General features: G+C 41.6%; 1 protein-coding gene across 2 annotated transcripts in view; it reads left to right on the top strand.

Annotated features, from left to right (window-relative positions):
* The window catches only part of CFAP53 (cilia and flagella associated protein 53), a 45,415-nt gene extending 22,190 nt beyond the window's left edge, over window positions 1-23,225 (top strand). The window contains exons 6-9 of one of the 2 annotated variants that reach the window (XM_010363171.2): window positions 1,608-1,824; window positions 6,074-6,176; window positions 18,368-18,600; window positions 23,095-23,225. In XM_010363171.2, the coding sequence (XP_010361473.2) occupies window positions 1,608-1,824; window positions 6,074-6,176; window positions 18,368-18,596 (549 nt within the window). In that variant the 3' untranslated portion in view covers window positions 18,597-18,600; window positions 23,095-23,225. Of the gene's footprint in view, window positions 1-1,607; window positions 1,825-6,073; window positions 6,177-18,367; window positions 18,786-23,094 lie in introns of those variants that run through there. The other variant, XM_010363170.2, reaches the window with a different exon arrangement.
* Window positions 23,226-25,972: the final 2,747 nt, after the last annotated feature.

Consider the following 25,972-nt stretch of genomic DNA (forward strand, 5'->3'; position numbering starts at 1 on the left):
TTGGTGCTCAGATTGCCTGATTCTAGATCGTGGGAGTCCTTTAAGTGGGCTGTCTTGTTCTTTTGATGCTGTCCTCCAATAGACTTTGATAGTTTTCTTGATTCTGACACAATAAGATGTCCCAGGTTCATCCTGTTCAGTTTCTGCTCCAGTCTTATAATTGATTATTTTCCCAAGGATTGTTGGTTATTTTTAGTGGGAAATGGTATTAGTCTTTTTTCACACTGCTGTAAAGAACTACCTGACATTGGGTAACTTATTAAAAAAAGAGGATGTAATTGACTCACAGCTCCACATGGCTGGGGAAGACTCAGGAAACTTAAAATCACAGTGGAAAGGGAAGCAAGGCAGGTCTTATGTGGTAGCAGGAGGGAAGGAATGAAGAAAGCCACACTTTTAAACCATCAGATCTCATGGGAATTCACTATCACGAGAACAGCATGGGGGAAACTACCCCCATGACCCAGTCACCTCCCACCAGGTCCCTCTCCTCACACATGGGGATTACAATTCAAGATGTGATTTGGGTGGGGACACAGAGCCAAACTGTATCAGGTATTTAATAATATCTAGAACCTTGGTGTTGGATGAACTCATTGCTGTCGGATAATTACTGCAACATGGCAGGAGCCAGCTAAAAATGCTTGCACTAAATAAATAGCAGGTCTCAACTTTAGCTGCACATTACTATCACCTGGGGGAACTTAAAAGGTATCCATTAAATAGGAATTTCTGGGGGTGGGACTCAGCCCTCAGTACATTTTTTTTTTTTTGAGATGGAGTCTTGCTCTGTTGCCCAGGCTGGAGGGCAGTGGTGCAATCTTGCTCACTACAAGCTCTGCCTCCTGGGTTCATGCCATTCTCCTGCCTCAGCCTCCCAAGTAGCTGGGACTACAGGTGCCCGCCACCACACCAGGCTAATTTTTTGTATGTTTAGTAGAGACGGGGTTTCACCACGTTAGCCAGGATGGTCTCGATCTCCTGACCTCATGGTCCGCCCGTCTTGGCCTCCCAAAGTGCTGGGATTACAGGTGTGAGCCACCACCCCCGGCCAGCCCTCAATACTTTTTAAAGCTCCTCAGGTGGTTCCAAAGTGTAGCTAAGATTTATAATTGCTGTAATAAAGTACAAAATGACTACCAGCCAGAGAGACAGTGCTATAATAGTAGAAATGACTTATTTTGTTGATCCGATTAAGATTTCATATACCTAAATTAAAGTAAATGAAAATAAAGCTGTATCATTGAAAACTATTTGGCAACTACTTTGAAAAACACTTTGGGAAAGTATTTGAATTAACTTATTCAAACAATTATTATCAAACATTTCAAACAAATACAAAGAATTGCACAATGAGTCCCCATGTGTCCATCACCTCACTTTAACAACTGTCAACTAATGGCCATTCTTATCTCTTCTATATCCCTACCTATTTCCCCCCTACTCTTGAGTATTTTGGAATAAACTTCAGACATACATCTGTAAATGTTTCAGTACATAGTTCTAAAAGATTGGGATTGGAGCTTTTAAAGATTGTTTTTAAATGTATCCTTACTATCACTATCACACAAAAAAATTTTAACAATATGAATTTTTATGTTACATAGGAAGATATGATAAGAGAACAGAAGATATACCATAAATATTTGGCACAGAGACGTGAAGAAGAAGAAGCTCAGGAGAAAGAATTTGACAGAATATTAGAGGAAGACAAGGAAAAGAAGTTGGCTGAGAAGGACAAGGAGCTGAGACTTGAAAAGGAGGCAAGGAGACAGCTTGTGGATGAGGTCATGTGTACAAGAAAACTTCAAGTTCAAGAAAAGTGTAAGGAACTGAATTACAGTTATGTTATAGCTTGCCCTTAATTCAATTTAGGTAATAACCAAAATACTAACAACCATAATACTTATTATGTAAAATACCATGAGGGATGCAAAAAGGATGAAGGCAGAAGGCCTTTTTTTGCAAATCTTATCTAGGTGGATATATATGAAGAGTTTTATATACCAGCAGATTCCAGTCACAGGGGAGAAGTTCTCAAGGTTAAAGGAACAGTACATCATTTGAATACTGTGTGCCTTGGTGATTAGAATGAAGAGTGAGAAGGTGGGGCACAGACATACAGCTCCCTTTTGTCCTTTGTATCTGTCCCTCTTTTCTTTTGAAAGTTTTCTCCATACTGTTGTGGGAAGTCAGGGACCCCAAATGGAGGGAAGCTGCAGCAGAAGAACATAAATTGTGACGATTTCATGGACTTTTATCAGTTCCCAAAATTAATACTTTTATAATTTCTTATGCCTATCTTTACTGCAATCTCTGAACATAAATTGTGAAGATTTCATGGACATTTATTAGATCCGAAAATTAATACTTTTATAATTTCTTACACCTGTCTTACTTTAATCTCTTAATCCTGTCATCTTCGTAAGCTGAGGATGTATGTCACCTCAGGACCCTGTGATGATTGTGTTAACTGTACAAATTGTAAAATGTGTATTTGAACAATACAAAATCAGTGTACCCTGAAAAAGAACAGAATAACAGCGATTTTCAGGGAATAAGGAAAGATAACCATAAGGTGTGACTGCCTGCAGGGTTGGGCAGAATAGAGCCATATTTTTCTTCTTGCAGAAAGTGAGTAGGATAAATATCGCTGAATTCTTTTCCCAGCAAGGAATAGCCCTGGGGAAGGAATGCATTCCTGGGGGTAGGTCTATAGACGGCAGCTCTGGGAATGTCTGTCTTATGTGGTTGAGATAAGGACTGAAATACACCCTGGTCTCCTGCAGTACCCTCAGGCTTACTAGGATTGGGAAATTCCAGCCTGGTGAGTTCTAGTCAGACCAGTTCTCTGCTCTCCAACCCTGTTTCCTGTTAAGATGTTTATCAAGACAATGTGTGCACAGCGGGACACAGACCCTCATCAGTAATTCTAATTTTGCCTTTGCCTTGTGACCTTTATGGCCCTTTGAAGCGTGTGATCCTTGTGACCTACTCCCTGTTCATACACCCCCTCCCCTTTCAAAATCCCTAATAAAAACTTGCTGGTTTTGCAGCTTGAGGTCGCCATCACGGTCCTACCAATATGTGATAACACCTCTGTAGGCCCAGCTATAAAATTTCTCTCTTTGTTCTCTTTCTCTGTTTCTCAGACTGGCTGACACTTAGGGAAAATAGAAAGGACCTACGTTGAAATATTGGGGGCTGGTTCCCCTGATGCCATACCTTTGTTTATGTAGTTGTCTCTGCCTATGATGCTCTTGATCATGAGAAATCTAGTCATCTTTCAGTGCCAGCTCAATTGACTCATGCCTTGACCAGCCAGCCCTCTGTGTTCCCCCATTTAAAATAAATCCTCTTTCCAGGGCACTGTGGCTTGCTCACATCTCAGATGACCAACTGGCCAGGAGGGTCTTTATTTGGAGACCATTCTCAAAGTTTGGAGAATCTTTCCCCTTTTTAATACTTACGTTCAATCCACGTCGGTTACTAGGTGTTTCTTTCATAAAGGGAGTTTAAGCTATTCTTGTAAGGGTAAGCTTTGTTTTAAGGTTTCTGAAAGTTACATCTGTGCTGAATGACCTTTGTCTCTTGGAAATCCCTGGACTAGGTTGCATCATACTGCTAAGTGATACATAGTGGCAGCCCTGTGAGATGCTTAAGTTAACTTTATGGCTACCTATAATCTTATAGCCACATTATGTCTCTATTATTTTACTACACTATGCCACTGTATTCCCTCAGCTTCAAGCAGTGCTTGGTCACAGAAGGGTGTTCGTTGAGAGGGTGAATTTCCACCTCCAGATTTCTGCCATTTCCATGTCCAGCCCAATGGACCAGAGAGGCAATAAACACATGGACACATTTATCATTAGGGTACCACTGGATTTCACACTAGTGGTCTTCGCAAGAGGAAGCTCATCCTGGTCCCATTCATTAATTCTTCACTCCAGGAATTATAATAGCAGTAGAAAATTGTTAAGCAGATGGAACTTTTAGAAACTGAGTAGAAAGTTTATATGCTGAAAAGATTTTTATATTCCTCAGTGATGTTAGAAATAGACAATCGGTGCCAGGAAGAAAAGTCAGCACAGAGACAAATGATATCTCAGCAAGGCCATCTTTACTTTCTGCAGAAAGGGTGCTCAGTTGCAGATGGAACAATAGCGAGAGCACACCTAGGCCAGAGAGGGGAAGGAGTTCTCATTCCTGACTCACATGGCCCCTGCTGCCGTGTCGTTCCGCTATTGGCTAGGGTTAGACCACACAGGCTAAACTAATTCTGATTGGCTAATTTAAAGAGAGTGACGGGCTGAATGGTCTGGCGGGAAAAGTGGTTATGGAATGAGTCAGGGTGGAGAATGAGGGCGGAGCAGATAATCAGAATGAGTCAGGGTGGAGCAGGTAATCAGAATAAATTAGGGTGGAGCAGGTAATCTGAATGAATCAGGGTGGGGCAGATGATCAGAATGAGTCAGGGTGGAGCAGATGATCAGAATGAGTCAGGATGGAGCAGGTAATCTGAATGAGCCAGGGTGGAGCAGGTAATCTGAATGAGTCAGGGTGGAGCAGGTAATCTGAATGAATCAGGGTGGGGCAGGTGATCAGAATGAGTCAGGGTGGAGCAGGTAATCTAAATGAGTCAGGGTGGGGCAGGTGATCAGAATGAGTCAGGGTGGAGCAGGTGATCAAAAAAGGTTGCTTTATGAGGAAGTTAAGTTTAAAAGTAGAAGGCAAAGAATTGAACATACTGACATGTTGATTCTTTGAAGAAAAATTTAGAACTCATATCTAACAAGCAATAAATGTTATGTAAAATGTTGGAAAAACGTGGAAATTTTATTGAGACCATTTATAAACAAGGAAACAAAATCAACCATAATTCTACCACCCGGGAATAGCTACTATTCACAGCTTTGTATATTTTCTTCTAGTATTTTTACTACACATATAATTTTCCTTCACAAATTAGAATCATGTAGTATATACTGTTTTATGGTCTATATTTTTCACTTATCGAAACTATTTTTAAGTCATTTTTTGTCAATTATAAGATTTGTAATGACTGCCTAGAAATCTGTTATAAAAATGGACTGTAACTTATTTTACCTAAATACAACTAATGACCCTTTATATTATTTCTAATCTTTTTACTGCTGTTTTAGAATTCCAGGTTACTGTCTCCGTACATAGTTGTTTTTGGATTGCATCTGGTTATTTAAGATAAATTTCTGAAATAGACTGTGGTACCAAAGATATATACATCTCAGATGTATATTAGCCAGTTGTATTTATTATTTTGTAAACTCTGTTTCCTTTGTCTTTTTTTTCTATTGGGATGCTTAAATATATTTATTAACTTATAAGAGCTTTATTTATTTATTTTTTGAGATGGAGTCTCACTGTGTCGCCCAGGCTGGAATGCAGTGGCATGATCTAGGCTCACTGCAACTTCCACCTCCTAAGTTCAAGTGATTCTTGTGCCTCAGCCTCCTGAGCAGCTGAGATTACAGGCACGTGTCACCGTGCCCAGCTAATTTTTGTATTTTTAGTAGAGAAGGGGTTTCGCCATGTTGGCCAGGCTGGTCTCAAACTCCTGACCTCAGGTGACCCACCTGCCTCAGCCTCCCAAAATGCTGGGATTATAGGCATGAGGCATTGTGCCCAGCCAAGAGCTTTATTTATTTAAATAATATTTATTTTATAATAAATATATATATAATAAATAATAAATTATAATAAATAAACGTATTAATATGAATGGCAATGAACTGTTTGTCTTCAAGGAGAGAAAAGTAGGAAGTGTTTTAACGTTGGTAATTTATATGAAAAAGGGTCATTATAGATTTTCAATGAAATATGATTAAGAGGAAATCTGTAGATTGTAGCATATATGAGTCTAAACCCAATTTATTTCTCAATTGAGATGAGTACTTCTACTTTATCAATCTAAGATCCAGCCATGATTCTCAGCTCTACCTTTCTAAAGACAATATGACTCTGGTGCCCAGAAAGATGTTGGCAAGTCTTGTCTGAAAGTCATTTGACATATAATTACTTTTGCTTTTCTTAGTGCAAAGAGAAGCTAAAGAACAGGAAGAACGTGCTATGGAACAGAAACACATAAATGAAAGTCTTAAAGAACTTAACTGTGAAGAGAAGGAGAATTTTGCAAGGTATGATTTTGTTTTCTATATCATCATTTGCTACCTAAAAAACAGATTTTTGGCCAGGCATGGTGGCTCACACCTGTAATCCCAGTACTTTGGGAGACTGAGGAAGGAGGATTGCTTGAAGCCAGGAGTTTGAGATTAGACTGGGCAGTGTAGCAAGATCTCATCTCTACAAAAAAATAAAAATAAAAATTAGCCAGATATGGTGACATAGGCCTGTAGTCCTAGCTACTTGGGAGCTGAAGTGGGAAGATCACTTGAGTACAGGACTTAAACACAGCAGCTATGATTGTGCCACTACACTCCAACCTGGGCAACAGGCAAGATCTGTCTCAAAAAAAAAGGAAAACTAAAACAGATTTTCAACATAGAAGACCATGTGCCATAATTCATGCATTATTGACATTATTTTACATTAGTGTTACACTTGTCCTTCTAGAAGCTCAAAGCAGTTTACAAAATTTCACATAAAAGTAGGCACCAACTGTCTTCGTAAAATTAAATTCCATTGCCATTATGTATATTATGATTATACACATAAGTTGTTAGGCTGGATGAATATCTTTAAAAATAAAATAAATTTGAAACACTTAAAAAATAGGCACTAACCTTAAATCCTATTAAAATAGGAAGAAGATTTTTTTTGCTCCATGAAGCAAATCCTGAAAAGCAGGCTGGCCTAATCAGCTAGATTAACAGAGTGGCTTATAGGGACAGGATTCCATACAAATGTCCCCAGGAGGATGTGTTTAGCCTTACTGCATTAGAAAACTCTGGATGCTTTGGGAAATACCACTGCCCTCCTCTGACAAGGGCTGGGATTAGTTTCCTTCTGATCATCACAACCAGGCTCAAGTAGGGGAAACAGGCGGCTACCTCCCCGCAGCTTTTCTTACACCATCGCACTCTCTTCCCACTGGTGGCCATGATACCTAAATCAGGCAGTCAGTGTAGTGGAGGAAGAGGACCTGGTTTCTCTGATTACTGGTCACCTCCCTGTTCCTGGGGCCTGTCCGTTGATGTACTCACACTTGGTGCATAGAAATAAGCTCTTCTCTTTCTAGAAAAAGTATGGTTAATGTGCCTGATCCTATTCTCACTTTGGGGTCACAAACAACATCTGTCCTACTGTTCTGAGTTCCTGCTACTGCCTCTGCTGTGGAAATCTTTCCTTCTCATATATATGTGTGTGTGTGTGTGTGTGTGTGTGTGTGTGTGTGTGTGTGTGTGTGTGTGTCTGTGTGTGTGTGTGTGTGTGTATATATATATATATATTTTTTTTTTTTTTTTTGAGATCTAGTCTTGCTGTGTCACCTAGGCTGGAGTGCAGTGGTGCAATCTTGGCTTACTGCAATCTCCGCCTCCCGGGTTCAAGCAGTTCTCTGCCTCAGCCTCTCGAGTACCTGGGATTACAGGCACGTGCCACCACGCCTGGCTAATTTTTATTATTTTTAGTAGAGACAGGGTTTCACCACCTTGGCCGGGCTGGTCTTGAACTCCTGACCTCATGATCCCCTCGCCTCGGCCTCCCAAAGTGCTGGGATTACAGGCGTGAGCCACCGCGCCTGGCCTCCTTCTCATTTTTAAAAAGTCTCCTGTTGGAGATTTGTGAGGACTCAATAAATATCACATCTCTTCCCTGCTAAACTTCTGAACCAGTGGAGAGATAAGGAAAAAAATATGGGCAGAGGTATTACAGTTACCTATTGCTACATAACAAAACACCCTGAAATGTGTGGTTTAAAGCAATTTATGATTATCTCTTATGATTCTGTGGGTCAACAAGGCTCGTCTAGGTAGTTCTTGCTTGGAGCATCTCATATCATTGAAGTCAGATCCACATGACTGAGGCTATATTCATCTGAAGGCTCAACCTAGGATACCTACTCATATAGGGAGCAGTGTGTGCTGACTGGAGTCAGGGATGTCAGTTATCAACTAGGAGTTTTAGTTGTCACCTGGAAACCCTGTGTGTGGGCTCTCCATGTGATTTGGACTTCTCACAATGTGGTGGCTTGTTCTGAGAGGGAGAGTTCCAATAACAAGTATACCAACAGCTAGGAAGAAGAAGCTGCCAGGCCAGTTAAGAGCTACAGCTGGGACTGGCATAGCATTACTTCTGCCATATTCCATTGGTCATAAAAGTAGTTACAGGGCCCATCCTGATTCAAGGAGATGGAGAAAGAAGCTCCACCTCTTGAAAGGGTAGTAGAGGTTCACATTGCTGAAGAGCATAACTAGGCTGGTGGCATGGGGGTAAAAGAATTTACCAAGACAGTTGTAGGTACAGGCAGATTTATTAGAGAAAGCAGGAAAATTCAGTGCAAGAAAGCAATGGCAGCCAGCAAGGGAGGAGCTGACTGCCAGGAAACAAAGGCTTGCTGGAGATTTTATAGGATGGTTCTTGGGCTACTTGATAACACCAAGGTAGCAGGGAGCTAACTTGCATTCTTCTGTCAGCCAAGGTGTTTGATGATAAATCAAAGCATTTGATGATAAGCAGGAAGTTTGTGAGTTTTGTATGTTATCTGCACAGGAGGGCTATATGTCCTGGGCCATGAACAAAGGCAGACCTATAGCTTATCTGCTTTCTCTCTTTGCTTTCTCCTGGTTCCACCAGCCAGATTCCTTTTCCCTAATTAGGAGTACACATATGGCGAGGAAGATAGTACTGTGGCCATCTTTGGAAAATAGAATCTACCATAGAGGGGTATCCAAATTATCTTTATTTCTGATAAAATCCCATTATCTTTGTTTCTGATAAAAGTTGATGGAGTGTTTTCTGACCCCAACAACAGATTCTCTGATTCTTCAGACACCAACCAGATGTCCAAGAATTCAATTCAGTTCTGATAGTAACTACCCAGGGTTAGTACAGACCCCACTGGGTAAAGGCTTAGTCCCACAAACTGCTGCCACTTCAGACACCAGATGCTAGTCCCAGACCACCTTCTGATCAACCAGCTATAAATTGGAGTTCCCACGACCTCCTCCTCAGGTTCAACAGTTTGCTAGAATTGCTTACAGAAATCAAGAACACATTTGACTTATGTTTACCAGTTTATCACAATGGACACAACTCAGGAACAGCCAAGTGGAAGAGAAGCATAGGGGCTTCCGTGCTCTCTGCGGGTGCACCATCCTTTCAGCACCTCTCTGTGTCACCATCACAGATGCCCTCAGAACATCCTTGTTCAAGAGGTTTTAGAGCTTCATCTCCAGCCCCCACCTTCCCCTCCTGAGAGGTCAGTGGGTGGGGCTGAAAGTCCTAACCCCCTCATCACTTGGTCTTTCTAGTGACCAACCCCATCCTGAGGCCACCCAGGGGCCCTACCCTAAGTCGGTTTATTAGCATAAAATCAGGTGTTCCTATGAATGACAAAAGATACTTTTATCACTCAGGAAATTACAAGAGTTGTAGGAGCTCTGTGCTAAGAAGTGGGAACAAATATCAAATATAATTCTTCTTATACCACAGCTGATATTAAAAATGTGGCTTGTATTTCTAGCCATTGAAACTACAAACAGGCCAGGCATGGTGGCTCACACCTGTAATCTCACCACTTTGGGAGGCCAAGATGGGCGGATCTTGATCCCAGGAGTTTAAGACCAGCCTGTGCAACATGGTGTAACTTTGTCTCTAAAAAAATACAGCAACAACAAAAAAATTAGCTGGGTGTGGTTGTGCGCACCTGTAGTCCCAGATACCTGGGATGCTGTGGTGGGAGGATCACCTGAACCTGGGAGGTTGAGGCTGCAGTGAGCCATGATTGTGTGATTGTTCCAGTAGTGTACTCCAGCCTGGGTGACAGAGTGAGATCTGGTCTAAAAAAAAAAAAAAAAAAAAGAAAGAAACTACAAAGAAAAAAATATGGCTTATAAATTGTAAAATTATATAACCATTATGGAAAACAGTATGGAGGTTCCTCCAAAAAACTAATATTAAAACTACTACATAATCCAGCAATCCCACTTCTGGGTGTATGTCCAAAAATTAAAAGCAGGGTCTCGAAGAGATATTGGTACAGAAATATTCATAGCACTATTCACAGTATTCAAGAGGTAGAAGCAACCCAAGGGTCTATTAATGAAATGAATAAACAAAACGTGGTATATATTTATGACGGAATATTATTCAGCCGTAAAAAGCAAGGAAATCCTGTCACATGCCATAGTATGGATGAACCTTGAGGACATTATGCTAAGTGAAATAAGCCAGTCACAAAAAGACAAATACTGTATGATTCTATTTTTACAAGACATATAAAGTAGTCAGATTTATAGAAACATAAAGTAGAGTGGTGGTTACCAGGGGTTGTGGGGAGGAAAGAGGGGAGGGGAGTTTCAGATCTGCAAGATGAAAAAGTTCTGGAGATCTCTTTTACAGCAATATGAAGAGACTTAACTGCTGAACTGTACACTTAAAAATGGTTAAGGGGGGGCAGAGCAAGATGGCCGAATAGGAACAGCTCCATTCTCCAACTCCCAGCGCGAGCGACACAGAAGACCGGTGATTTCTGCATTTTCAACTGAGGTACTGGGGTCATCTCACTGGGGAGTGCCGGACAATCGGTGCTGGTCAGCTGCTGCAGTCGGACCAGTGAGAGCTGAAGCAGGGTGAGGCATCACCTCACCTGGGAAGCGCAAGGGGGAAGGGAATCCCTTTTCCTAGCCAGGGGAACTGAGACACACAACACCTGGAAAATCGGGTAACTCCCACCCCAATACTGCGCTTTAAGCAAACTGGCACACCAGGAGAATATATCCCACACCTGGCCGGGAGGGTCCCACGCCCACGGAGCCTCCCTCATTGCTAACACAGCAGTCTGCGGCGATCTAACCGCAAGGCAGCAGCGAGGCTGGGGGAGGGGTGCCCGCCATTGCTGAGGCTTAAGTAGGTAAACAAAACCGCTGGGAAGCTCGAACTGGGTGGAGCTCACAGCAGCTCAAGGAAACCTGCCTGTCTCTGTAGACTCCACCTCTAGGGACAGGGCACAGCTAAACAACAAAAGGGGAAGCAGCAGAGGCCTGTGCAGATGTGAACGACTCTGTCTGACAGCTTTGAAGAGAGCAGTGGATCTCCCAACACGGAGGCTGAGATCTGAGAACGGACAGACTGCCTGCTCAAGTGGGTCCCTGACCCCTGAGTAGCCTAACTGGGAGACATCCCCCACTAGGGGCAGTCTGACACCCCACACCTCACAGGGTGGAGTACACCCCTGAGAGGAAGCTTCCAAAGTAAGAATCAGACAGGTACACTCGCTGTTCAGCAATATTCTATCTTCTGCAACCTCTGCTGCTGATACCCAGGCAAACAGGGTCTGGAGTGGACCTCAAGCAATCTCCAACAGACCTATAGCTGAGGGTCCTGACTGTCAGAAGGAAAACTATCAAACAGGAAGGATACCTATACCAAAACCCCATCAGTACGTCACCATAATCAAAGACCAGAGGCAGATAAAACCACAAAGATGGGGAAAAAGCAGGGTAGAAAAGCTGGAAATTCAAAAAATAAGAGCGCATCTCCCCCTGCAAAGGAGTGCAGCCCATCGCCAGCAACGGATCAAAGCTGGTCAGAGAATGACTTTGACGAGATGAGAGAAGAAGGCTTCAGTCCATCAAACTTGTCAGAGCTAAAGGAGGAATTACATACCCAGCGCAAAGAAACTAAAAATCTTGAAAAAAGAGTGGAAGAATTGACAGCTAGAATAATTAATGCAGAGAAGGTCATAAACGAAATGACAGAGATGAAAACCATGACACGAGAAATACGTGACAAATGCACAAGCTGCAGTAACCGACTCGATCAGCTGGAAGAAAGAGTATCAGCGATTGAGGATCAAATGAATGAAATGAAGCGAGAAGAGAAACCAAAAGAAAAAAGAAGAAAAAGAAATGAACAAAGCCTGCAAGAAGTATGGGATTATGTAAAAAGACCAAATCTACGTCTGATTGGGGTGCCTGAAAGTGAGGGGGAAAATGGAACCAAGTTGGAAAACACTCTTCAGGATATCATCCAGGAGAACTTCCCCAACCTAGTAGGGCAGGCCAACATTCAAATTCAGGAAATACAGAGAACGCCACAAAGATACTCCTCCAGAAGAGCAACTCCAAGACACATAATTGCCAGATTCACCAAAGTTGAAATGAAGGAAAAAATCTTAAGGGCAGCCAGAGAGAAAGGTCGGGTTACCCACAAAGGGAAGCCCATCAGACTAACAGCAGATCTCTCGGCAGAAACTCTACAAGCCAGAAGAGAGTGGGGGCCAGTATTCAACGTTCTTAAAGAAAAGAATTTTCAACCCAGAATTTCATATCCAGCCAAACTAAGTTTCATAAGTGAAGGAGAAATAAAATCCTTTACAGATAAGCAAATGCTTAGAGATTTTGTCACCACCAGGCCTGCCTTACAAGAGACCCTGAAGGAAGCCGTAAACATGGAAAGGAACAACCGGTACCAGCCATTGCAAAAACATGCCAAAACGTAAAGACCATCGAGGCTAGGAAGAAACTGCATCAACTAACGAGCAAAATAACCAGTTAATATCATGATGGCAGGATCAAGTTCACACATAACAATATTAACCTTAAATGTAAATGGACTAAATGCTCCAATTAAAAGACACAGACTGGCAAACTGGATAAAGAGTCAAGACCCATCAGTCTGCTGTATTCAGGAGACCCATCTCACATGCAGAGACATACATAGGCTCAAAATAAAGGGATGGAGGAAGATCTACCAAGCAAATGGAGAACAAAAAAAAGCAGGGGTTGCAATCCTAGTCTCTGATAAAACAGACTTTAAACCATCAAAGATCAAAAGAGACAAAGAAGGCCATTACATAATGGTAAAGGGATCAATTCAACAGGAAGAGCTAACTATCCTAAATATATATGCACCCAATACAGGAGCACCCAGATTCATAAAGCAAGTCCTTAGAGACTCACAAAGAGACTTAAACTCCCACACAATAATAATGGGAGACTTCAACACTCCACTGTCAACATTAGACAGATCAACGAGACAGAAAGTTAAGAAGGATATCCAGGAATTGAACTCATCTCTGCACCAAGTGGACCTAACAGACATCTATAGAACTCTCCATCCCAAATCAACAGAATATACATTCTTCTCAGCACCACATCGCACTTATTCCAAAATTGACCACATAATTGGAAGTAAAGCACTCCTTAGCAAATGTAAAAGAACAGAAATTATAACAAACTGTCTCTCAGACCACAGTGCAATCAAACTAGAACTCAGGGCTAAGAAACTCAATCAAAACCGCTCAACTACATGGAAACTGAACAACCTGCTCCTGAATGACTACTGGGTACATAACGAAATGAAAGCAGAAATAAAGATGTTCTTTGAAATCAATGAGAACAAAGATACAACATATCAGAATCTCTGGGACACATTTAAAGCAGTGTGTAGAGGGAAATTTATAGCACTAAATACCCACAAGAGAAAGCAGGAAAGATCTAAAATTGACACTCTAACATCACAATTAAAAGAACTAGAGAGGCAAGAGCAAACACATTCAAAAGCTAGCAGAAGGCAAGAAATAACTAAGATCAGAGCAGAACTGAAGGAGATAGAGACACAAAAAACCCTCCAAAAAATCAATGAATCCAGGAGTTGGTTTTTTGAAAAGATCAACAAAATTGACAGACCGCTAGCAAGACTAATAAAGAAGAAAAGAGAGAGGAATCACATAGACGCAATAAAAAATGATAAAGGGGATATCACCACCGACCCCACAGAAATACAAACTACCATCAGAGAATACTATAAACACCTCTACGCAAATCAACTAGAAAATCTAGAAGAAATGGATAATTTCCTGGACACTTACACTCTCCCAAGACTAAACCAGGAAGAAGTTGAATTCCTGAATAGACCAATAGCAGGCTCTGAAATTGAGGCAACAATCAATAGCCTACCCACCAGAACAAGTCCAGGACCAGATGGATTCACAGCTGAATTCTACCAGAGGTACAAGGGGGAGCTGGTACCATTCCTTCTGAAACTATTCCAATCAATTGAAAAAGAGGGAATCCTCCCTAACTCATTTTATGAGGCCAACATCATCCTGATACCAAAGCCTGGCAGAGACACAACAACAAAAGAGAATTTTAGACCAATATCCCTGATGAACATCGATGCAGAAATCCTCAATAAAATACTGGCAAACCGGATTCAGCAGCACATCAAAAAGCTTATCCACCATGATCAAGTGGGCCTCATCCCTGGGATGCAAGGCTGGTTCAACATTCGCAAATCAATAAACGTAATCCAGCATATAAACAGAACCAAAGACAAGAACCACATGATTATCTCAATAGATGCAGAAAAGGCTTTTGACAAAATTCAACAGCCCTTCATGCTAAAAACGCTCAATAAATTCGGCATTGATGGAACGTACCTCAAAATAATAAGAGCTATTTATGACAAACCCACAGCCAACATCATACTGAATGGGCAAAAACTGGAAAAATTCCCTTTGAAAACTGGCACAAGACAGGGATGCCCTCTCTCACCACTCCTATTCAACATAGTCTTGGAAGTTCTGGCTAGGGCAATCAGGCAAGAGAAAGAAATCAAGGGTATCCAGTTAGGAAAAGAAGAAGTCAAATTGTCCCTGTTTGCAGATGATATGATTGTATATTTAGAAAACCCCATTGTCTCAGCCCAGAATCTCCTTAAGCTGATAAGCAACTTCAGCAAAGTCTCAGGATACAAAATTAATGTGCAAAAATCACAAGCATTCTTATACACCAGTAACAGACAAGCAGAGAGCCAAATCAGGAATGAACTTCCATTCACAGTTGCTTCAAAGAGAATAAAATACCTAGGAATCCAGCTTACAAGGGATGTAAAGGACCTCTTCAAGGAGAACTACAAACCACTGCTCAGTGAAATCAAAGAGGACACAAACAAATGGAAGAACATACCATGCTCATGGATAGGAAGAATTAATATCGTGAAAATGGCCATACTGCCCAAGGTTATTTATAGATTCAATGCCATCCCCATCAAGCTACCAATGACTTTCTTCACAGAATTGGAAAAAACTGCTTTAAAGTTCATATGGAACCAAAAAAGAGCCCGCATTGCCAAGACAATACTAAGTCAAAAGGACAAAGCTGGAGGCCTCACGCTACCTGACTTCAAACTATACTACAAGGCTACAGTAACCAAAACAGCATGGTACTGGTACCAAAACAGAGATATAGACCAATGGAACAGAACAGAGTCCTCAGAAATAATACCACACATCTACAGCCATCTGATCTTTGACAAACCTGAGAGAAACAAGAAATGGGGAAAGGATTCCCTGTTTAATAAATGGTGCTGGGAAAATTGGCTAGCCGTAAGTAGAAAGCTGAAACTGGATCCTTTCCTTACTCCTTATACGAAGATTAATTCAAGGTGGATTAGAGACTTAAATGATAGACCTAATACCATAAAAACCCTAGAAGAAAATCTAGGTAGTACCATTCAGGACATAGGCATGGGCAAGGACTTCATGTCTAAAACACCAAAAGCAACGGCAGCAAAAGCCAAAATTGACAAATGGGATCTAATTAAACTAAAGAGCTTCTGCACAGCAAAAGAAACTACCACCAGAGTGAACAGGCAACCTACAGAATGGGAGAAAATTTTTGCAATCTACTCATCTGACAAAGGGCTAATATCCAGAATCTACAAAGAACTCAAACAAATATACAAGAAAAAAACAAACAACCCCATCAAAAAGTGGGCAAAGGATATGAACAGACATTTCTCAAAAGAAGACATTCATACAGCCAACAGACACATGAAAAAATGCTCATCATCACTCGCCATCAGAGAAATGCAAATCAAAACCACAATGAGATACCATCTCACCCCAGTTAGAATGGCAATCATTAAAAAATCAGGAAACAACAGGTGTTGGAGAGGATGTGGAGAAATAGGAACACTTTTACACTGTTGGTGGGATTGTAAACTAGTTCAACCATTATGGAAAACAGTATGGCAATTCCTCAAGGATCTAGAACTAGATGTACCATATGACCCAGCCATCCCACTACTGGGTATATACGCAAAGGATTATAAATTATTCTACTACAAAGACACATGAGCACGTATGTTTGTTGCGGCACTATTCACAATAGCAAAGACTTGGAATCAACCCAAATGTCCATCTGTGACAGACTGGGTTAAGAAAATGTGGCACATATACACCATGGAATACTATGCAGCCATAAAAAAGGATGAGTTTGCGTCCTTTGTAGGGACATGGATGCAGCTGGAAACCATCATTCTTAGCAAACTATCACAAGAAGAGAAAACCAAACACCGCATGTTCTCACTCATAGGTGGGAACTGAACAATGAGATCACTTGTACTCGGGAAGGGGAACATCACACACCGGGGCCTATCATGGGGAGGGGGGAGGGGGGAGGGATTGCATTGGGGAGTTATACGTGATATAAATGATGAATTGATGGGTGCTGACGAGTTGATGGGTGCAGCACACCAACATGGCACAAGTATACATATGTAACAAACCTGCACTTTATGCACATGTACCCTAGAACTTGAAGTATAATAAAAATAAAATAAAGAAAAAATAAAAAAAAATGCTTAAGATGTAAATTTGTTATGTGGGTTTTTTTGTTTGTTTGTTTTTGTTTTTGTTTTTTTTGACAAAGTCTTGCTTTATTGCCCAGGCTGGGGTGCAAGTAGTGTGATCACGGCTCACTGAAACCTCAACCTCCTGGGCTCAGACAATCCACCCACTTCAGCAGGGACCACAGGCACATACCACCGTGCCTGGCCAATTTTTTATTGTTTTGTACAGATCAGGTCTCCCTATGTTTCCCAGGCTGGTCTCAAACTCCTGTGATCCTCCTGCCTTGGCCTCCTAAGGTACTGGGATTATTAGGTGTATGACCTATGTAATTTTGTTTTGTTTTGTTTTGTTTTGTTTTTTGTTTGTTCATTTTTGAGATAGAGTTTCACTCTTGTCACCCAGGCTGGAGTGCAATGCTGCAATCTCAGTTCACTGCAACCTCCACCTCCTGTGTTCAAGCGATTCTCCTGCCTCAACCTCCTGAGTACCTGGGATTACAGGCACGTACCACCATGCCTGGCTAATTTTTGTGTTTTTAGTAGAGACGGAGTTTCTCCAGGTTGGTCAGGCTGGTCTCGAACTCCTGACCTCAGGTGATCCGCCCACCTCAGCCTCCCAAAGTGCTGGGATTACAGGTGTGAGCTACCATGCCTGTCATAATGTGTTTTTTATTACGATAAAAATTACACTATAAATAAAAAAGCTGTCATATATTTAAAATGTGGCTTATAGATGCAAGAAATTGTCTAGTTAATACTGAACAGAATGATAAGATGAGGCTAACTTACCCAGTCCCCAGCAGCATGAGACCACTGAAGGCCTCCTGTGCAGGGATGTGGCCCTTTGATCTAGAGCAGAGCAGAAAACAGGTGGAGCAGCCTCTAAGATGAAAGAGGAAAAGCTGGCTGGGTGCGGTAGCTCACGCTTGTAATCCCAGCACTTTGGGAGGCCAAGGTGGGCAGATCACTTGAGGTCAGGAGTTTGAGACTAGCCTGGCCAAAATGATGAAACCTCGTCTCTACTAAAAATACAAAAATTAGCCAGGCATGGTGGTGGGTGCCTGTAATCCCAGCTGCTCGGGAGGCTGAGGCAGAGAATTGCTTTAACCGGGAGGTGAAGGTTGCAGTGAGCTGAGATCGTGCAACTGCACTTCAGGCAACAGAGTGAGACTCCGTCTCAAAAAAAAAAAAAAAAGAAAGAAAGAAAGAAAGAAAAAAAGAAAGGGGAAGAGTTGAATTGAGCAGTTTGCTTATCCTCTCCAATTTTACCCATAGAGAAGAGTGAGGGAAGGGACGGAGGCAAACCAAGAACTATTCCCACATAGGAGTGAACATTGCGAGCAGCGAAGAAGCATTTCCTCTCTAAAATCAATATTTGTTCTAGGATTATATTAATGATTATTGTGTAAGAAACCCATTATTGAGTTTTTCATATATTTCTTCTCCACTCACCCTGATTTTAATGGGAATTTTAATTTGACTTTACAAATTATATTTTAATTGTAATGCTCTAAATAAATCTAAATGCTTAGTTTTATAATTTTATGCTTTGACATTTCTAATACTTTAGACGCCAATGTTTAGTCCAGGAGTACAGGAAGCAACTTCAGATGCAAATCGCCTACCAGCAGCAGTCCCAAGAAGCAGAGAAGGAAGAGAAACGCCGAGAGTTTGAAGCAGGGATAGCAGCAAACAAGATGTGTTTGGACAAGATCCAGGAGGTCCTGTCCACCCATCAAGTGCTGCCTCAAAACATTCATCCCATGCGCAAGGCATGCCTCAGTGAGCTTCCACCGTAGTTCCGTGAGCATCTATGTATCTTTTCTTGGTCTTTTAATATTTTTAACTACAGTATGCTTGTATGCTTCTTTTAACTCCTGGATAAACTGTTCTTTTTTTCCCTGAGTTTGTGTAATTAATTGAACGTAATTTTCTTCCTTTGAATAAACCTGCGCCGTTTTTGGAGTTCACAGACTTGCAAATCCAAATGCTCTACTTCATCACATGTTGTTATTTTCCTGCCCCCTTTGCCTCCTTTTTTAACTCACTTATGACTAGTTCCATTTGCTGACAACTATCTACCCATATGCCCATTTCTTCTTCCTTCCTTTCTCTTCTCTCTCATATACATAATTCAGTGTTAAGAGAGCGTTTTTGCAGGCAGAGCTGGGATTAACAGCCACTTTCATTAACCCACCTATTTAGTCATTAAACATATATTTTCAGAGTGCCTCCCATGTGCCAGGCACTATTCTAGATCCTGAGACTTCAGCAAAAACAAAATATACCCCTTGCTCTTGTTGAGCTTACATACTCAACAGCCAACAAGTGTTAAGTGCCATAAACTGGAAATGGCAGGTGTGCTGTTTCATTTTATATGTGATGATTAGAAAAGGCCTCTTTGAGCAGCTGATATTTGAAAAGAGGTCTGAATGAACTAGCCATGGATTATCTGCAGGGTAATCATCTAAGGCAGAGGAAAAAGCCAGTGCAAGGTCCCTTGGGAAGAAGCCTGCTGAGTGCATTTGAGGCATAATATTTGTGCTGGAGTAGAGTCAGTAAAAAGAGATTAATCAGAAAGGTAATTGGGGCCAGATGATGTAAGGCCTTGGAACCATGGTAAAGACTGAGTTTTGCCTCTCTAAAGGGACCTGTTACAGGGTTTTCAAGAGAGGAGCAACACAATATGATATAAGAGGGTTGCTGGCTGCTATGTCTAGAATAGACATCAGGGAGACAGAAACAAGCATGTTAAGTGATTGCAGCCAGGCATGGTGGCTCACACCTGTAATCCCAACAGTCTGGGAGGCCAAGGCGGGTGGATCACTTGAGGTCAGGAGATCGAGACCAGCCTGACAAACATGATGAAACCCTGCCTCTACTAAAAATATAAAAATTAGCCAGGTGTGGTGGCGTGCACCTATAATCCCAGCTACTTGGGAGGCTGAGGCAAGAGAATCACTTGAGCCTGGGAGACGGAGGTTGCAGTGAGCCAAGATTGCGCCACTGCACTCCAGCTTGGGTGACAGAGTTAGACTCTGTCTCAAAAAAGAAAAAAATAATGTTAAGTGATTACAATAATCCAGGTAAGAGGTGGTGGTAGTGTGGTAGCCAGCCTCCAAGATGACTCCCCATGATCTTCTCCTGTATTTATGTCCAACCTCTCTGAATCATGGCTGATCTGCAGGACCAATAGAACAGAGTATAACTTCCAAGACGAGGTCATAAAAGACACTGCAGCTCAGTCAGCCACTTATGCTGGTAAGGCTAGGATGCTCAAGAAGCCCTTCAAAGAGGCCCATGTGGGGAGGCATTGAAGCCTTCCCCCGAAAGGCAGCACAACATGCCAGCCATGTGCATAAGCAGCCTTGGAAGATCCTCCAGCCCCTGCACCAGTTAGGCATTCAGATGACTACCGCCCTGGCTGATGACTTAACTGCAATTTCATTAGAGATCTAAGCCAGACTGCTCAGTCAAAGTGTTCCTGATTCCCAACCCACAGAAACTGAGAAATAACAGACGTTTGTTGTGGTTTAAGCCACTAAGTTTTGTGGTATATCATTAAGCAGCAATAGAAAACAAGTACGGATTGTATCTTGGGCACTGTGAGAGAGGTCAGATTCTATTTTAAAGGTAGAGCCAACTAGATGTGCTGATGGATGTGTATGTTGAGTGTAGGGCTTGAAAGAAAGTCATAAAATAGAACTCCAAACTTTTGGTCTAAGCAACAAACCAGTAAACTGCCTCTGTGGTGGGAAACACTTGACCTATCTCTCAAGTTGTGAACCTGGAGATGTTAGCTAAATGAAGTCAAAGAAATTAAGAAGTTACTGGGTGATTCTCATCAATAGTCAATTTGGCATTCTACCTCTGCACTGCATTGTGTTTTTAATATATCAAAATATGTTTTGTGTTATACCACTTTTTGTGAAAAAAAAATCTGGAAAGGTCTGAAATTTATATCATTTTCCTACAGTCATTAGACACAATGAAATATTTTAAAACTCTAGGAAACCCTAAAGTAATGAAACCTAGTTACCTTTGTTTAATCCTCTGTTACTCATACTTACTTGATCTTGAAACCCTTCTTTAAAAAATCAAACCGATTAACACCTTTTGGTAAATGCTCATCTTTCTTCTGCATATTCACATGATTCATTACATCATCTCCATGGGATATTCAGAGAAGCTTTCTGCAGGATATTACTTTCTAAATAAAACAGTGCTTTATTTCTAGTAGCTTGGCCAATGTTTTATGTAAAAATTCTAGAGAAATTTATTCTTTTAGACAGTATTTTAAAAGCTATATTGGGGTATAATTTCCATACCATAAAGTCTACCCATTGTGAGTGATTTATAAAGTGATTCTTGGTAAATTTAGAGCTTTGCAATCATCACCACAATCTAGTTTTAGAATGCTTCCATCACCCCCAGAAAGTTTTCTTGTGCATGTTTACACAAAACCCTACTTCTTTACCCGGTGCCAAGCAAACATTGACCTCTCACCTGGATGGATGCTCCTGTGGAGATCTGTACTAACGACAGTGTGTAGCCTGGAGCTACAGATGACCATTGCCCCACTCAACCAGGAGAAGGCACTGCGTTTAATGTTACTATGGGTTGTAAATACCTTCCTCTGTGCCTCGGACATGCACCTGGTTGTATCCATCTAGAAACTCAAGTCTGGGATGCTTAACTTCCGGAGAGATCGGGAATGGGGACATTTGGTCTCTGGCCTCTCCCTTTCTCCTTTAAGACAAATGAAACGGGGAGTAATAGGAGATACCTCATACTTTCAATATAAACCTGTAGGAAAACCATGTCCTAAAAATATTGAGGGCCCATCTAAAACTTTAATTTGGGAAGATTGTGTTAACTCACATGCAGTAGTATTAAAAAATGACTCATATGGTTTAGTAATAGACTGGGCACCAAGGGGCTATTTAGAAAACAATTGCTCCTCTGGCAGAAGGAAATGCCTGGAGGCTACTTATTTTATTTCTTATTGGGAGGACGAGGATCATCATCGTACTTTGCATAGGAGGTTCAGCTCATTCTTTCCCTTAAAATGGGAAGGGCATTACCCCACTTAGACCTCGTATGATATTCCCCATTCTGAGTCCAGAACACCCAGAACTTTGGAAATTGGCTATTGCCATGTCTGGACTGCGAATATGGGAACGGGAAATTTTTCTGTTTGTTTTCCCCACTACCACCCCTTGCATCTGTGATTCTGAACCCCATGATAAATCCCCTTTGAACCCTCTTCCTCTTCCTTTATGGGACTCCAATTGGCATTATGATAATTCTTCTCGACCCAGGTATGCCCCTCTACCTCTTTGGCATCCCTGGGCACCTCGGATTGCTTCTTTACGGTGGAGAACATCGGGCATTGCCACCACCACTCCTCTCCCACAGTATCAACCTAGATTCAAACATTCTGCTTTGTTTACCTCCAACCTGACTATTCCTATACAGAGTTGTGTTAAGCCTCCTTACATGCTGTTAGTGGGAAATATCGAAATTTGGACAAACAATCAAACTGTCCAATGTATTAATTGTCATTTATATACTTGTGTTAACTCCTGTTTTGACTTCAGGAAAAGTATAATGTTGGTTCAAGCTCGAGAAGGAATCTGGATACCGGTAACTTTACCCCGACCTTGGGAATCTTACCCCTCAGTACATTTAATTAATGACGTGTTACAATGAATTCTCAAAAGATCTAAGAGATTTGTTTTCACTTTAATTGCTGTGATCATGGGCATAATTACAGTCATTGCACTGGCCACCACTGCTGGAGTGGCATTACACCAATGTATTCAAACGGCTCATTTTATTAATGATTGGCAAGCCAATTCCACCCAAATGTGGAATTATCAAAAGGGCATTGATAAAAAATTAGCTAATCAAATTAATGATTTAAGACAATCTATTATTTGGCTTGGAGATTGGCTAATGAGTCTCAAACATCGCATGCAAATGCAGTGCGATTGCAACACTTCTGATTTCTGCATTGCCCTGTATTCCTACAATGAGACTGATCATTCATGGGAAATGGTCAAAGGACATCTTCTGGGTAGGGAAGATAATTTATCATTGGACATAACTAAATTAAAGAAACAACGTTTTGAAGCCTCTCAAGCTCATTTATCCGTTGTGCCTGGAGCTGAGGCATTAGATCAGATGGCAGAAAGTCTTTCTGGACTAAACCCGATGACTTGGATTAAGTCTTTTGGGGTTCCACTGTAGTAAATTTTGGAATCATGTTTTTCTGTTTAATCAACTTGTTTTTAGTGTGCTGGACCAGTCAAAGAATCTTGCATCAAAACCGAGAGAATGAACAAGTCTTCATCGCCATGGCACATTTACGTAAAAAGAAAGGGAGAAATGTTATGGCAAGTCAGGGACCCCAAACGGAGGGACTGGCTGGAGCCATGGCAGAGGAACATAAATTGTGAAGATTTCATCTTAATATAGACATTTATCAGTTCTCAAATAATACTTTTATAATTTCTTATGTCTGTATTTACTTTAATCTCTTAATCCTGTTATCTTCGTAAGCTAAGGATGTGCGTCACCTCAGGACCACTGTGATAATTGTGTTAACTGTATAAATTGATTGTAAAACATGTGTGTTTGAACAATATGAAATCAGTGCACCTTGAAAAAGAACAGAATAGTAGTGATTTTTATGGAACAAGGGAAGACAAGCATAAGGTCTGACTGCCTGCGGGGTCAGGCAAAAAGAGCTATATTTTTCTTCTTACAGAGAGCCTATAAATGGATGTGCAAGTAGGAAACATATCACTAAATTCTTTTCCTAGCAAGGAATATTAATATTAATACCCTGGGAAAAGAATGCATTCCTTGGGGGAGGTCTATAAATGGCCACTCTGGGAATGTCTGTCTTGTGTAGTTGAGATAAGGACTGAGATTAACCCTGATCTCCTGCAGAACCCTCAGGCTTACTAGGGTTGGGAAAACTCAGCCCTGGTAAATTTGTGGTCAGACCGGTTCTCTGCTCTCAAACTCTGTTTTCTGTTTTTTAAGATGTTTATCAAGACAATACATGTACCACTGAACATAGACCCTTATCAGTGGTTCTGCTTTTGCCCTTTGCCTTGTGATCTTTGTTGGACCCTTATCAGTGGTTCTGCTTTTGCTCTTTGCCCTGTTCCCTCAGAAGCATGTGATCTTTGTTGGACCCTTATCAGTGGTTCTACTTTTTGCCCTTTGAAGCATGTGATCTTTGTACCTACTCTCTGTTCTTACACCCCCTCCCCTTTTGAAAGCCTCAATAAAAACTTGCTGGTCTGAGACTTAGGTGGGCATCATGGTGCTACTGATTTGTGATGTCACCCCTGGTGGCCCAGCTGTAAAATTCTTCTCTTTATACTGTCTCTCTTTATTTCTCAGCCAGGCAACACATGGAAAATAGAATCTATGTTGAAATATTGGGCGCAGGTTCCCCCAATAACTTTTTCCATCACATACCATTATGATTTCTTACCAAAATCTAATTTGGTATCAAAGTACTCTTAATCAATATGCCCTTTCAGGCTTGCTATTTAGCAATCCTGTTGGCATTTTCACTCCATTTGGGATCATTTTGTGGTCTCTGTCCAAACTTTTATGCTTGCTAACATAGCATTTGGTGCAGATCCATCAAATACATCAATGCATGCACATTTCATAAATTACACACAGGGATGAATATTTTTCCTTCTATAAACTATCCTTCTGATATTTTGATTACCTTATATAAATAGGGCAAACAGCCTCTCAGAATATAGATGAGAATTTCATCTAATAAAAAGAATATCTTCTTCTCTAGAAAGACCCCTGAGATAACCGGAAAAGCATATTTTATTGCAGTTAGTGCAGGGAACAATAAAAAGATGTGATTCCATTTATGCCTCTTGTGAAGCTGTCAGCTGGACAAGGGCTCTGAGAGCCTAAACTGCCTCCAAATGTCAGTTTTTTTTCTATAAAGTGCTAAGACGTGTGTTTTGGGTACAGGCTGGGGGTTATTAGCTTAGTGCTTCCAAGCACTGCTATGTGAGACTTTTATTTGAAATGACTTTGTAGATATAATTCTGGGGAAACGGACATAGTGAGACAGTTTCAGGCTAGGTTCTTGCCCTATATGTGTGACTTCAGGTTGGGCTTTCTGGGATTCATTTTTTTTCCCTAAACCTGAGCTGAAAGGGACCTGAGAGAGTGTCTAGTTCAAATCTTTCCCTTTATAGATGTGAACTCATCTTGGGTTTGGTTCTCCCGAAAGAGCCTGAGGACTTGGGAGCAGTTAGATTATGTGGTTGGTGATCCAGGAAGCAGAGGTAGGGAGGCTGTGGGGAAGGAACCATGACAAAAATGTGCTACAGAGCGATTATCGCTGCAGGTAACTGGGTCTCACTGCACCTGGGGACCTGCTAAGGAACTGTCTAGAAAGCCTCTCAGGTTTGAAGTGCACAAGGCTGGAGGCTGGAGCACTGATCTCTCCACTCTTGCCTGCTTCGGTAAAGGGTTGTCCCTAAGGGCACTGACCCCCCACACCAGGTGGGGAGGCCTACAGAGGCTGTGAGGTACTCCCTCCTAAGCCACCCTGTACAAAGCTCTATTAAGCACCTGTGTTTGCTGTTGCCACCTTGTGGTCATATCTTTCTCCTTGATCAACCTCAAATCCCTCTAAGCCTGGCAGAGAGGCAGAGGGAAACCAACCGTCAAAGGAGTGATCTTTAACTTAATGACCAGAAGACAGGAAGGGGCAAAATATCTCGCTCTTCAACGCCACACAAGCCCCAGAGGCTTATGGAGATGAAGGGGCCAGCACCCAGAAAGGGAGGAGGAGAGAGGCGCTCCTGGGGACAGGGGGATGGATCACCAGGCAGCCCAGTGGGGCGTCTTTGGGTTCAGAGCTCCCAGGGCCACACAGTTCGGGACCTCACTACTGCCAGGTCCTATCGTATCAACAGGGGACAGCTGTGGGGTGAAGTTGCACTGGGTATGCAAAGCAGGCAGGCTCTAAATGGCTAAACATTTGCTTGTTGAGGCTGTATTTAAAATCGGCTGTATCAACATTTGCATATGGTGTCAGAGGATTTTTGAGCTAATGGGTCTCAGACTGCAGTAAAGAAATAAACAACCTCAGTGCCAATGCACAGGGGTCACT

This window comes from Rhinopithecus roxellana, chromosome 21 (assembly GCF_007565055.1).
Source record: "Rhinopithecus roxellana isolate Shanxi Qingling chromosome 21, ASM756505v1, whole genome shotgun sequence".
In the NCBI taxonomy this organism is placed as follows: domain Eukaryota; kingdom Metazoa; phylum Chordata; class Mammalia; order Primates; family Cercopithecidae; genus Rhinopithecus; species Rhinopithecus roxellana.